The following is a 15,014-nucleotide window of genomic DNA, read 5'->3' on the forward strand; positions in this document are numbered from 1 at the left end:
TCTTTTTAATTTCCACAATGAAACTAAAATGTGAGAAGTAATGCTCAAAAATGTGGGCAAAATGTGTAAGCAATTCAGTTTTTTTTCCATTCAGTATATGCAGTTCTTTCATATTTTGCACGTGTTTTTTTCTCTTGCATTATAGAAACTTCTTTTGTATAGGGGAAGATCAATAATGATAGGATCATAGAATTGTTTGAGTTGGAAGGGACCTTAGAAAGTCATCTGGTTCATCTAGTGTTAGGACAAGGGGGAATGGCTTTAAATTAAAATAAAATTTAAAAAGGGAGGGGAGGGGGGAGGAAGGAATTTAGGTTAGATGTTAGGATAAAATTGTTTTTTTTGGTGAGGTATACCAGTGGTGAGGCCCTGGTACAGGCTACCCAAAAAGTTTGTGGATACCCCAGCCCTGGAGATGCCCAAGGTCAAACTGGGCGCAGACCTGGGCAGCCTGATCTGATGTGGGGCTGTATTGTGGCTGGTGTGTTTTTAGGTATAAATATGTAGATGCATACATACAAAGGATTTCACTTTCTGCCATATACTGTCCTTTCCTTGGCTTCATGTGAAGAGGTGTGCCAGGTGGAAGGAAAAATTGGTGTGAAAATGCAGATGTTTTCTGATTTTGTTTGAACTGTTCACTGGGGACAGAGCAAAGGATGGATGAGCAGGAAGTCAGTGCGGCAGTTCTTGCTGTTAACACAAATCATGGGGAGGGGTATGTTAACTGCAACTTTCACCTGGAAGTAATAAATTATTTCTCCTATCTAGTAATACCAGTAAATAATTCAGTGTGATTCAAATTCTTTCATATTTGCTTTAGTTACACATCTGGTGTAAATACAGCAAAGCAAAATACATCACTTTGAAAAAGAATGGGCTTGTCCTTGGTAAGTGATCTTGTATTGTAATTCCCCTTGAGAAAACCATTCTCCAGTTCAGGTAGAAGAGAAATCAATAAGCCCCTAAAATTGCTGCTGGGATATACAGGCTGCACTGATTTTCTAACCTTCTTGGCAAGTATAGCGACAAATAGAAGTGCCTCCTTTACAGCTTCCTGAAAGACTGACTACTGTTCACGCTGATTGTGGGAATTTGTACTTAATCTCTGCTAAAGCTTGGATTGTTTCTCGCTGTCAGAGCATTCTTCAGTACTCCATCCAGGTGCAGTAGGAAAGGTGTGTCAAGCCAAGTGCTTGCACTGGGGAGATATGATTTTCCTCAGGCCTCTCTCAGAGTTATTTGAGGATATTATTGAACCAAAGTGCATTTCCACCCCCAGCTTTTTCCTAACATAGGTAAGCCTGCACTGGACAGGAGCACAGATTTAGGAGAGAGGAAAATATGCGCAGGCTAACTGGACCAGATATTTCCATGACCTTTATTTTTCTTAAGTGGGAAATTAGAGAGGAGGATTTTGAACTTGTGTCTGGAGTTGTTCAAATTGTAATTTCTTAATAGCTTTTGACTTGAACTCTTTACTTTTTTTTTATTATATTAATTTTATGTGGGGGGAAAATCATCTGGATGAAATTGGATGTGTCCAATTCCAGTAGTATCTGTAGACTGGAAGTTGAACAGTGTGTTTGTGTCAGTATGCTAATAACCTGGGAAATCTCTCCAGTACAAGTATAAATTTGCATCATTTCAGCTCTTTTGTAGTATTACTAGAGCCTGTTCATTCCATTTTTTTTTCCATGGTTGTTTTTGAGTTCATATGAATGAGAGTCACAAAGGCAATACAACACCTCCCACCTCCCTCTTCTTTGTCTTTGTCTTTTTGTGTATGTGTGTGTGTGTGTATGTGTCTGTGTGTGGAAGCCACATTAAAATTACGATTAAGGAGAATTCCATGAATTCATATCTTGCTGAGTTCTGACTAAGCAAAAACTGGGCTGCATATAGATTGAAGGAAAGTCTTCTTTTTGGGAGGAGAGAAATGATGCCCACCATACAGATCCAACCTCCTTAGTTTGCACATATGGTAAATTTCAGCACGTTCATGTGCCATTCTCTGAAACAAAACTTTGATCTCACAAAGTGCACTGACAAAGAAGTTTGCTTCATGGTATTTGCTTCCACTGATCCTGAAAATCTTTGCAACAGAAATATCATTCAAAGCACATGGGTAATGAGAGGAGAAATGTGCATGTTCACAGCTGTTCTGTGACAATTAGAAACTTGAGCAGGTTCATTTCACATAGCTGAAGAAGTGCTTGTAACACTGGGAGCCTGATAAAAATAAGAACTTTAAGATGAGAGTAAAAGGTACATTTTGTACCATCTACAAGATGTCCTAGATGCTGGCTACTGATGGAACCATATGTTGAGGGAAGAGTTAGTATTTGAGAATCTGAGAACAGGAAGGTCTTTAGGAAGTGAGATGGGCATTTGCTTTCAGTGTGTGCTTTATACATGTGTGTGTATCTATATATGTATGTATATACAAATATACAGAGATATATATGTGTATATATATATATATTCAAGCTGTAGTTTAGAAATCCAAAAGAATTTTCTCAGCAGCAAACACAGATTTGTAAGGAACTTGCAAAGAACTCATGAAGAAAAACTGTGAAATATACAGTTCTTTAGCACTTGATTTGTATTCCATAACTGGTGAGTTTAGCTGTTCACCCTCTCTTTCCTTTTCTGGTGTACTTCTCATGATTCAAAAGAGCAGAGTCAGAACTGTCAGGAACATTTATATTTGCACTTAATAATGCTTTGCATTATAATTTATCTTGTGACCTTTGAAAACCAGATAGCTGTAGTTCCCTTAGTCTCACTAAAAAGCCAAGGAAGGGAAAAGTTGTGAAGGTGGTGATATCACTTCCAGTGTTTCCGAAGTCACTTAACAATGAAGCTGCTATGGACTCACCATCCAACTGTCAGTATGGTGTATCCATGCAGGTTCTTCAGGTTCTCATTCCTTGCAGGAGCATCATGAACTTGCTTTGGACAAGAGTTGGGTGCATGTAGCAAGCTACTGGAATTTTGTGTGGTGAGCCTTGATATAGGCTACTGGCTGTGTATGGCTTGGATTGTGATACTTCCTCAGTTGCAGTCTCTCCCATGCTCAGTCCTCTTTAGTGTCTTGTTTCCTAGTGTTCCCTTTTGCCTCGTGGCACTCTGTTCACTAAGGACTTTTATGCCAATTCACTCCAGATTTTGGATCATTCAGATCCTGCTGTGGAAAATCTGTGGTGAAAACAAAAACAGTGTCTATGAAATGCTTTATGCACCAAACAAGTAAACTTGTGAAAATACTAATGGAAGGAAGGGAGAAAAATGCCTGCAGGTTTTGTCATAGATGTCCAAGTGTTTTCTGAGAAATGTAGCATGTTTGAATGATTCTGTTGCAGAAAAATGCATGTTATAGCAGCAACACCAACAAGTTCAGCAGTTCTCAGCAGAATAAAAGCCTCCTGTTAAACACAGCTTTATGAGAAAATGGTTTCTACCCAAAACAGGACTTTCTGGATTTTGAAGAAATAAGTCTGAAGTATTCCAAGTCAATTGCAAGTGCAGAGTGAGTGATCCTGCGTTTTTGTACAAGCAGACAGGATAGTAGTGTTTGGAGATGATGATCTGTTTTCACAGTGGACTGAACAAAGTTAGAGATGGCTTGATACTTTAAAGACAAATTTAATGTGAAATTGTTCAAAGTTGCCTTTCTGGCAGAAAATGAACTACGCAATTGCTTCTGTCTATTCTGTTTAAAGTTCTGTTGCCACTGTAACAGGTTGAAGTGCATGTGCAAGGACAGATCTGCTGATGGAATTGCTGAGCAGGTGCCCTACTCATTATAAGGAGATAGAGTTTAAACAACAAAACAATGAGGCTTACCACAGCCAGACTACCCCTGCACCCGCAGATAGTTTTGAAAAGTTTGCTCTGAATCCAAAAGAGATTCAGGGTTTCCCTGGATAAGGGTAAGACTGGAAGTCTTGGAAGACTAAAGATGCAATGCCATGAGAGCCAACTGAAATGAAAAATTTTCTACCAATATCTGGGAACCAAGATAAGAAGTCTGATATACTTCCATTCTGATGTAGCTTTCATAACAATCTATGTGCAGAAGTTGCTTTTATGTGAAATATCGTCTCTTTCGGACAGATGCATGCGTGCTATGCTAGCACTCATAGCCAGTAAGTAGAGAATTTAACATAGTGCACAGACAGAAATGTTAACCTGACTTTGTCAGACGTGTTGGAAAAAGGTGTTTTTGGTTATCTGCTAAGTCTACTGCAGGTATTGTGTATTTGAGGATAGTAACACTGAGGTCACAGTCAAAAGTTTTAGATTTGCAGTAGAAAGCAAACGCAGATGCAGTGTTGTGGATATAAATGATGAAGAAAATCAGAACTGAAAAATAGCAATGTTACCTATCAAAAAGAGAGAGGTTTTAGTGTGAATCTATTGCCTACTGAAGACCAAATCCTATTGAACTGATGTGAAAGGCAAAGTTTTCATGCAGAAGACAAGTCTATATTTATGTAGTCTGTATTTGAATAGTTGTGAAGAGTTTAAACCTTTCAGAAGGTTTATGTGCCTGCTCCTTATTACATTTGTATGAATTCAGTGAGGATTTATTGCTCTAGGTAAAGTTATTTTAGTGTGGAATCACAACATTTTGTGCTGTCCTTCCTCATGACATTAACCCTCTTTTCGTGATCTGTGCAGTTTAAAGTAGATAAATGAAAGTTGTTGTTTTTTTTTTTTTCCTCTGTGTCATCATTCTCAATATCAAGTTAAACACATCAACTTGCTGTTCCATTTCTGGGGGCCTTGTTTCTAAGCCAACTACATGTTTTCAGAAGTCTCTTTTTGCTCCTTTTGTGGGATCTGGCAGTTGTGTGCTTTCTCTGGTGGGTCTTTGATTCTACAGAGCCAAGTGTCTGCCAGAGAGAAGCCAGGTTGGTTTTGTTTTATTTAGAGTGCGTGCATTAACAAGTCAGAGGAAGTGGATGGCCTGGTTCTCCAGCTGCTAGTTGTGGAGAAACCCAATAAAACGCATCTGGGCTGCAACCATTTTGTGGGCTATTGCACTGAAAATACATAGGATGCTTAAGCCTGTTTAGAATTCATGTAAGTATTGACTAAGGGATTTTTTCTTTGAATGGTTAATAAACCACATACTTGTGCATGATTCTCAGTAGGTAGAGGAGGAACATTCCAAACAAATATTTTGTACACAAATTATGCAGGTCAGGTAGGTAAAAATGTTCCTTGGTTACCCCTAAATCCCAATTTTTTCATCTTCCTTTTTCTATAATGTAGTTTCTTCAGCCTGAAACACAGTGGTTAGATAATGCCTGAATGCAAAACATATTATGGAAATGCCATTTGAGTGTGCAAATTGGTTATATCTGGCAGACTGTATTTCAGCAAGGGCTTATCTGCTGTTCAGTGTAAAGCCTATATGACTTTTTCCCACATGTCAACTAATTCAGAATTGACTGAAATCAGATAATGTAGTCAAAGCTGGGGTTAGATGATATTATATTATATTCATACAGTATTATGTGTATTGCCTATTGCATGCTTTATTTAGATAACCAGATCATACTGTTTCTTGGTTGTTAATAACTTCCCTCCCCCTGAACTTCACGATCAAAAATGCTCATATTTATAAAGAGAAAAGGCAATGATGTGATGCTCTAGTGTTGTGAATGATTTCTATCTCAAGTTCACTCATTTTAGAGATTCTTTTCTTCAACTTTCAGTTACATTGATACAGAATTCTGATGAATCTTTTTCTCACTTTTGTTTCTCAGGAAACAAAATCAGCTTTCCTTTGTCCTGCCATTGTACACGTTATTCAAGGAAAAGTCTTGATCTTTATTTTGAAGACTAAAAGCTGAACTTCTGATATTTGAAGAAATAGTGGTCAGAGGTGTAGTGATGGAGAGATGGAGTTGATAAACATTTCTCCTTCTTATACAAAAATTTATAATCTGTTGAAATGTTTCCTGTACCCTGTTTGCTCTAGTTCAGATGGATTTGCTGAAAATGACACTTCATTTTGCTGAATGGACTAACTGGTGTAACCTAATATTCAGATAACAGATTTCATACATGTATAATTACAGAATGGGCTTCCTCGGAATGAATTTATGTTTATTTTTCCTACTTGTAATTATATTGCAAACGGAGTAGGTAACATTGATGGTTTGGGGGGATTGGAAGATTTCAGACAATCATTGGGGTTTTGTGCTGCTTATGGCATAAAATAGTGTTGCACATTATCCCAGAGTCAACTTGTGCCCACATTATCCCATACTACAAAATTGCCATTAAAATTTCTTATAAGTAAATCAGTTCAGAGCTTGTATTTTAGTTGCAAGAATCTGTTCTCTCTTCACACTCCCATAATTCATCAACATCTAAACATTTCCTTATTTTCCTCCTAAAATTGTTTCGCTTACTTTCTCTCCTATGGTGAGGGATGATGCCACACTTCTTGAAGAGCCACTGTTTCATTCAGTTACCTAGCTATAGATAAAATGTCCCTTCCATTCACATCTGATTTTAGAGAGATCATGCTGATTATCTCTTGCTGGTGTCTGATTTCTTTACATCTTTTACAATTTATTCCTTTAATAATCATCTTGTTAGTCAGATTTATAGGATTTTGTTAACAGTCACCAGAAAAATAATTCTAGTTGTTTTTATATAGTTTGCAATATAATTGTTTTCATATATTAAAAAAAAAATAGTAATAGTACTTATATACTTAGGGGATAGTAAAATGGGCCCTTCAGGAGACTGTAAATGCTCCAACTATAGTGGAATTATTTTGGGGAGAGGGGACTAGGGGGCAGGTCTTTGCAGGTCTTTAATTGGAAGTGATTATTTAAGACAGTGTTACCACTTGGACAGATTTTTTAATGCAAGGTTTTACTTAAACAAAAGCATGACAGTTCAGTGGCAAAAGGTCAATACATGCATTGTGCTGCTTAAGGAGGAATGGAAGTGGTGACCTTACTGAAACTGCCTTATTACCCCTTAGCAGGAGGAAATTCCTGCTTGACCTCTGTTCGTTATCAAATTAAAATGAGGGTATTCTCTGAAACTCATTAAGCTGGTTTTATATAATGTTGTCTGAGGCATTGAGATGAGACAGCTTTCTGACCATGGTATATTCCTTGTTAAAAAAATCAGATAGCTGCGGCAGTCACAAAAACTGTCAGTGTTTCCACATAAAGCTTAATGCTGGAGATTTTATTTTCATTGCATGCAACTAGAATGCTAGTATTTATCAAGTGTTGTTGCAGTAGCTAGGTTTAATTCATATAGCAGTATATTCTGTCATTCAGCTTGAGAAAACATGAACTAAACCGTGGGGTGTAAATGCTGCATTGTGCATTCAAAGGTTTGTATTCTTGGTGTATGGATTTTCTTGTAAATCCATAATTGGACTGTGACCTGTACTGGATTGTTTACTTTTGATGTATTATTACTTAGGTGACTTATAACAAGTCCAGATATTACCTCCTTATACGGACTCCCAGTGTGTCCATAAAGTCATTCTCAGAGGTTCCCAACAAGACCTGTGGTTTTTCCTTTTCTAGATGAGGGTAATACAACTGGTAAGAAATCCCTCACCCAGAGATGTGGTGGATGCCCCATCCCTGGAGACTATCAAGGCAAGGCTGGATCAGGCTCTGGGCAACCTGATCTAGTTGTGGATGTCCCTCTTCATTGCAGGGAATTGGACTGGATGACCTTTCAAGGTCACATCCAACTCTAAGGATTCAATGATTCTATCTGATCATAAAATAGCACCTGTGTGTTACAGGCTTGAATTTTGTTATTCCCTTGATAAAAAGAGTTACTGTGAGGACAGTAAAAACAAAAAAAAAAAGGTTTCTGATAAGTCTTCCTCAAGGCAACGATTTTACCTGAAAATATATGCTGTTTTAGAATTAGCTGAGATGTTTGGGGTTTTTTTTGCTTGAAATAGTTATGAAAGTTGGGTCTGTATTTCACTGAACCAAAAATGGAGTGTAGGATTGATGTCATTTGGGATTTCTACAGAAACATTAGAAAATACACTTGCAATCTAAGTAGGAATTGCTGGTTTTAGAAATGATAGGAAAAAAACGTTCTCCCTTATAAATTAATTTGCATTTGATTCCTCTTAGCATATTTTCAGCTCTATTCTGTACTGCAGTGAGTATATTGGGGGGAAATTTTTAAATGAAATAAATCTTGCAAAGTTCAAACAGCTCTGAATTGTCCTTGCCCAAAATTACCAGGTGACAAAAAACTTCATACCAAGTTTTACTTGGCTTTGATGGCGGGATGTCTTTCAGAACAGGAGAGATCTCACGCTATATTCCATCACACATGTTAAATACATCTGCTTAATCTCCTGCTTGCCACAGACAATATACCAGTGTTTCAGTCTGATTTGTATACTCAGATACTGGCACATCACTTTGTCATTCAAAGCATCTCTTGATCTGCATTAGGAGAAAACAAGCTGTTGTATATGTGGACAGAGATCTTTCCACATTCTAGTTTGGAACCTATAGATACTGTATAGTTCTAATAAATTAAATCTGGGCAATCTAATACTGTTTTGAAGTGCACTGAAGAATGTTTTGAGAGGATCTCATGCTTTTGTTTTCTGTGTTAGACAGGGCTATGAAGAACTGGAGAGACAGCTGAAGGAAGTCTTTAAGGAGAGGAGCAATATTCTTCGTCAACTGTCCAAGACTTCTAAAGAACTCGAGGGAATTAAAGTAAACCTCCAGGTTAGGTTATGTGTGGGTTTCTGGGACTTAGAATTACTTACTTTGTGTTTTTCATACTAATGTCTATCTACTGCTAATACATTGTTATTGTTGATTTTAGAGTGTGCATTGTTTACCTTGCCCTGAGGGTGAAAGGGATGGTCTCAAGGAAAACATAATCTAAATGAATTGGGTGATTAAAAAAAAAAAACAACAAACCAAAACAAAAAAAGAAAGCAAGTGTGCAAACAAAATGTAGCAGAACAAAAGAAGAAACAGAAAAGAATAACCTTAATGGAATCCCCACGCATTTAACCTGGCAGCTATTATGAAAGGATTTCCTTTGCTGTTGCAGGCCACATTTTTGCTGATGATTTGCACCTACAAAGCCAAGTGCAGCTGCTAACTTTACTTTGCAGACATGCAGTCTATACCAACTGACTGGATTTACTGCAGGGGATTACTTTACAAGTTTAACTGACAGACTGTGTTAGAAGAGCTGGCAGCCAGCATCCAGAGCAGATGAATGCTTCTGCATTAACTAAGGAAGTTTTTTCTGGGTATCGTGGGCAGGCTGAAAGGACAATAGTCAGATTAACTCTGCAGTCATATCAGCTCCGTAGAGTGAAAAGTAGAGATCTTGCTCTGGATCCTGTACTGAAATCATCAGATGATCACTTAAGAGCATGCCTGTCTGCCTGAGACTGTTTATCAGTCTAGTGATGGCCCTTTTTTTTTGAGGATTTTGGTATTGCATACCATTTTAAAGGATGGTATTCTCCTGCCATTGCATATGTACCCTTACGTTGATGTAAGCTAGGTAGGAAAAACATAAGGAGTGGCATCCTTATATCTTTGCACAGGAGAATAAAGACACCGTGTGCCAATACTGTATTGTAGTATATTGTTGTGCTATATTTTCCTATATTTTCCTATATTCCTGTACTCCTTGAAATTAATGTGTATGGTGCCTTGTAGAACATTGGGTGGTCTCCATCCACCCAACCCCACCCTCAGCAACAACAGTAGTTTCCCACTGCATTTTTTTTTTACATATCTTCTTTTTGCTAAGGTAATTTAGAAGAGGATTTTTATGCAGCAATTTGAAGGTAGTACTCAGGAAAATCATATTGTGAGGTATTTCACACTCAACACTGCAGAGATCCAAAGATATAAAAGGAGTTCTCTGGAATTACGTACACGCATTGATCTCCATCATGCCTCCTTAATGCTTTCAGTCGTTTGTTTGTTTCTTAATCTATTTTACACAATCAAATGCAGTGTAGTGCTTGCTGCAAAATGATGTGTATAGTTAGCAGTGCTGAATTACAGTAAAAAGCATAATCAGGGTGTTCCTCCTTTTCTCACCAGTGACAATTCACTGGGAGCATTTTTACAAAACAGATCCCAATCAGTGATTTCACAAATGAGCAGAACTCAAGATCTCTTTGGTAATTGATTTTTTTTCTTTTGTTATCAGTCTTTGAAAAATGATGAAGCATCAGCCAGAAGTGATGTGCAGAAACTTCTTGAACTGGGCCAAAAGCAAAGGTAAGAACATACTTTCTTCCTTTCCTTTCACTTTTTAGACTGAAAATAACAATATTGGAAAACATCGTCCTTCCTTTTGCCTTAAATTGTAAACACTCACATAGCCTGGAGTCTACTGATCCTAACAGTAATAGTGAAATAAAGGCAAGGAATGCTATCTTGTGAGAAGTTTTTGAAACATATGAGACATATGAGTTGATATTGGACATCAGCTGGGGAGATATCTATTAAGAAAAAGGATTTTGTATTTCTCCCAAACATTTAAATATGAAACTTCCTATTCCTTAGTAGTATCATTATTCAGCACTCTCTGATGACCTATTTCTTTTTGTTATTGTAGTTCAGACCAGTAAATCATGACATTAATACAACTTCAATCACAAGTAAACATTACTACTATAGGAATCACTTTGTCTGAAACAGCATTATGTAATGAATGCATCTATCTCTCATATTTTTCTCTGGAAACAAAGATATAATAAATCTACCCCATTGCTAGAAATACATGACTTAAATCTCTCAATCTTCCTACTGCTGATACTGTATTTAGTAGAAGCACACATGAAAATGTGAGATGGCTTGTGACAAGATCCTTCAGTTCCTCAATACAAAGCAAGTTGGAGCCATAAGAAAACACTACAGATCTTCTCAATTTTGCTTCCATGGAGAAGGATTGAATAGATAAGAGTCTTTCGGATATTCCATATAAATCTGTTACATGATGAAAGAATTTGTTCAACTAATACAGTATTTAAACAATTACATGTTACATGACTATAATGAAAGCATCATAGCTATTCTTGCCATGTGGTGTGTCCTTCGTATATGATCCTCGTTTTGCAATGGTAGATTGTTGTGTAATTTATATAAAATAGTAATGCTAATTGATTAAAACCATTATTTAGTAATTTAAAGTATATTCAGTAAATAGGTTTTCCCAATTGCAGATAGGAAAACTGAGTCTGCTAAGGGAAAATTGTATTTCTTAGTTGTATAATAAAATGTAGTTTCCTGATATCTTTCTTAAATCTCCCCTTGAAGTCTCTCAAGGTCTACCTAAAAGCAAATGTGGACTTTTAAGCGTATCAACCACTAAGTATTCTGCACAACAGTAACTCACAGAGACTGACCCTGGAGCAATACAGTATGCAGCGTAAGATCAAGCAGCCTTTAGTTTCTGGCAGAAAATAAAAGGCTTTTACTATAGGCCCCAAGAAAAATGCCTTGGATCTACTGTGGGCTCTTGACGGCCATTTACAGGTTCTCATTTTTACTTTGAGAGCTATGAAAGTGCAGTATGAGAAGCCACTGTTAACAGTATAAATCCCCCTCATAGAATTTAACACTTTCTTTGCCAACAGATTCAGGTTATGCTTGTTCAGCAAGTGAAGAGTGATGAACTTGATACTGTTCTGCTTAAATCTGTTGTATTTGATCTACGATCCAAAATATATCATGACTTGGTTGGACAAATGTGAGCTGCATTTGGTCTGTGAGCACCACTTTGATTATGCTCTGCAGTGATGGACAATAAAGTTTGAAGTGCTAGAATCTCAGCTTGTGTAAATTAATGTAGCCCTTCTGACTTCATGTTATTTTTTTTTTTTTATTGCCTTAGTGTGAATTTACTTTGGCAAGTATAATTTGGTCACTTAGTATGATATCTCAAGGTTAGTTATTTTATGCACTATTCGTGTTTCAGAATGGTTGCACTTGTGTATGTAGTAATAAAGCTGGTCTGTGCTGATGATGCATTGTTTTCATGCTGCTCAGTCTCTATTTCAGATCAATATGTTTGTATCAGCATTTTTCAAACTGCGAACATAAAAGAGCTATGAAATAAAGGAAAAAAAAAAAAAAAAAAGATGATTCAGCAGCTCACAATTTCTGTTCTTGTACAAGCCAGGTGCCTTCCACTCCAGACTGATTTTCATTGGGTTAAATTATCATCTCAATGTAAAGTCGGCTCTACGCTGCTCCTTATTCATGAAAGTTGATTGATGCAAGCAACAGCCCTGAAAATGCTCTGCAAATGTTATGAAATTTGTCAGTCTTGTATTTTGCGGCAGCTCCAAAATGTGTCATCTATGGGTAAAAGAGATGACCAGATGGCCAGCTGTAATCACCTTGGAGAAACTCTGATTGCATTAGTAATGCAAAAATATCTTGAATCCACTTCTGCCCAATCCAAACTATTACTTTTTCTTGTCAGTTGCATTCCAGCATCTTCTACTGACTTACCTGTTGTTTCTTTCTAGAATGAGTTGTTCTTGATAATAGTGTATCTCAAGTTCACTTCCCTTGCTTTTATTGTACCAATTCCTTTTTCTAGAGACTATACACTGGCAGATGTTTTGCACAACAGGACATTTGATAAATGTAAAATATATCTAATTTCCATCACAAGCAAATTTTTGTCTTGTTCCGGCACTATAGTTCATGAGGTCATTTTAATGTTATTAGCAAGATACTTAGTAAATACAACACATTCTCTGGAAACTGAAGAATGATTTTCTAATGGACTCTTGGGATGAAGTTTATGTTTTGTTTTTTCAATGCCTAGGGAAGAAATGAAATCTCTTCAGGAAGCCTTTCAAAAGCAGCTAAATGAGGCAGCTGAGAAGGCAGAAAAGCAGCAAGCTACTGTGAGTGAGTCTATACCTCTTCCTTTTTTTGTTTTTTGTTTTTCTTCTGTCTTTTTTTTAAATCCTCCTCACCTGGGTTTTTTGCATTGTCTCAAATGTCTTTACATTTTAAAACAAAATCCAAGATTTCAGATATGCATTAGTACTCCATAAGGTTCAGATAAAAGGAGGTGGATAAAATTAGTATGTTGCATAAAATGCAGATGTTTTTCCACTAGTTTCTGTGGGATGTAGGTGTATGTATCCAGCATCTTGGAGATTTGGACCCAAGTCCTTATGCCTTATGAGATTATGTTTATGGACCTCTTGACCCATCTATACCAAAGTACGTTGTAATACTGACTTTTTTTCTTAATTGCTACTAATTTTCAGCATGAAAATAAGCAAGAGAAAGTTAAGTCTCGGCAATACTAGATCTCATTATCACAATAGGAAAATACAAATTCAAGGCACAAACAGCCAAATTTTGTTATTGCAGGGAAAAAAAAATCATTCTTTGTTTATTTCTTGGATATAAATATGAAAGTGGTCCAGTGTTGTTCAGTGATAATTTATAACATGAATATTGCTGAGCATTAATCAAATAGATAATTTTTGGAGATTTATTTAAACCTCAAGTGTTCTATGATTCTTAACAGGTTTTGTGGATATATTTTTTTAGTTTCATATTTTGTAATTGATGGCTTATTCAGTATGTTCTCAGGCTTCATTACCAGTTCTCAGGCTCATAGTACAAGGGTACTTGTATGTATGTATGAATATGTAATTTAGCAAATATTCAGAAATGCCTTGATGTGATTTCTGTGTGTCTTTCAGTCCTTCGTGAACAAGAGACAAGTTCGTTATTTTAGTTATTATTTCAATTATTTAATATTTAGGAATTAAAGACAGTCCCCTGAAATTAATGGATATATCTACAGTGTGCGTAGTAAAAGATCTTTGGTCCAATTTGTGGACCAGATTGGCCCACACTAGGTAGTCATGACATCTAAACTATGTGTGAGGTGCTTAAAGTAGAATACTACACTATGCTAAAGTAATGTTCCTCCACAGCATATAATTACTGGATTGTTACTAGTTGTAGACTTCTCTAGAGAATAAAAGCCCTCATCTAGTCTTGAGGGGAAAGAAATAAGCAAGCAGTATTCTGACTAAACCTGAAAAGAATGAGGTATTTTGTATCTTCTTCAATAGTTTGAGCAGAGTATATATAGAAAAAAAATCTAGATTTCTTTGAAGATGTTTTGGACTGTAAACAGATATATCACTCTGAAATAAAAGATTAGGGCCTGATCCTCTCTGTTATATATTCAAAACATGCTATTCTAAAGTTGTCTTTAATTGTCTTTTTCCAGATGCACTGATACATTCTCATTAGCTGTGGTGACACACCAAATTCTAGCCCTACTAATTAAATGTGGAAAACATGTTATTTAATTTTTATATTACTGTTTGTTACTCAAGATTATCTTGACTGTGGTAAAAATAAATATCAGCTGAGGTGAAGAGATTGTTGGCTCTGTTCTTTGCCATGCAGCACTGTTTTTTTTTTTTTAGTTTGAGGAATGGTGCTTTGCATAAATTCAACTCCTAGTATAATACTTTTGAGAGAGCACAAATCCGTTACAGAAAATTAAAGAAGAAATAAACAACAACAAACCCCCCTGAGTTTATAATATAATTTAAAGTAGAGGGTTATCATCTGGTTAGATAGTGTATGGGAACTGCTGAATCATGGCTGAACTCTGATTGACCACCTGAGGCAAGCAATGAGTCAGCCATGGGAGCACAGGTGAAGGCAATTCACCTGTGCTACCGAAAGGGGTGGAGCCTGGCTCCACCTCTCCTAGATCCCATTTAAGAGCTGACTGCCACTGAGGAAGGATCTCTTCTGGAGATCCCTCCTTGTGAAGGGTAATGTGAGCCTACAACATCAGTAAGCATTTTCCATTTATTATCTTTCTGTTGCAATAATCTTACTTAGCCTAACTTTCCTGTATATTTCTTAATTATAACATCTGTTTGTTAATTGATTATACAGATAGGGAAATGGAATTCTTGAACTGTATTCTAA

General features: G+C 36.7%; 1 protein-coding gene across 10 annotated transcripts in view; it reads left to right on the forward strand.

Moving 5' to 3' along the window:
- LOC100539913 (leucine zipper protein 2-like) overlaps nucleotides 1-15,014 on the forward strand; it is a 251,299-nt gene that overhangs the window by 168,497 nt on the left and 67,788 nt on the right. For all 10 annotated transcript variants that reach the window (XM_085223953.1, XM_085223956.1, XM_085223954.1 and 7 more), the window contains 3 exons: nucleotides 8,648-8,765; nucleotides 10,225-10,295; nucleotides 12,859-12,940. In XM_085223953.1, the coding sequence (XP_085080079.1) occupies nucleotides 8,648-8,765; nucleotides 10,225-10,295; nucleotides 12,859-12,940 (271 nt within the window). The remainder of the gene's footprint in view (nucleotides 1-8,647; nucleotides 8,766-10,224; nucleotides 10,296-12,858; nucleotides 12,941-15,014) is intronic.

The sequence above is a fragment of the Meleagris gallopavo genome, chromosome 5 (assembly GCF_905368555.1).
Source record: "Meleagris gallopavo chromosome 5, MGAL_WU_HG_1.1, whole genome shotgun sequence".
Classification (NCBI taxonomy): Eukaryota; Metazoa; Chordata; class Aves; order Galliformes; family Phasianidae; genus Meleagris; species Meleagris gallopavo.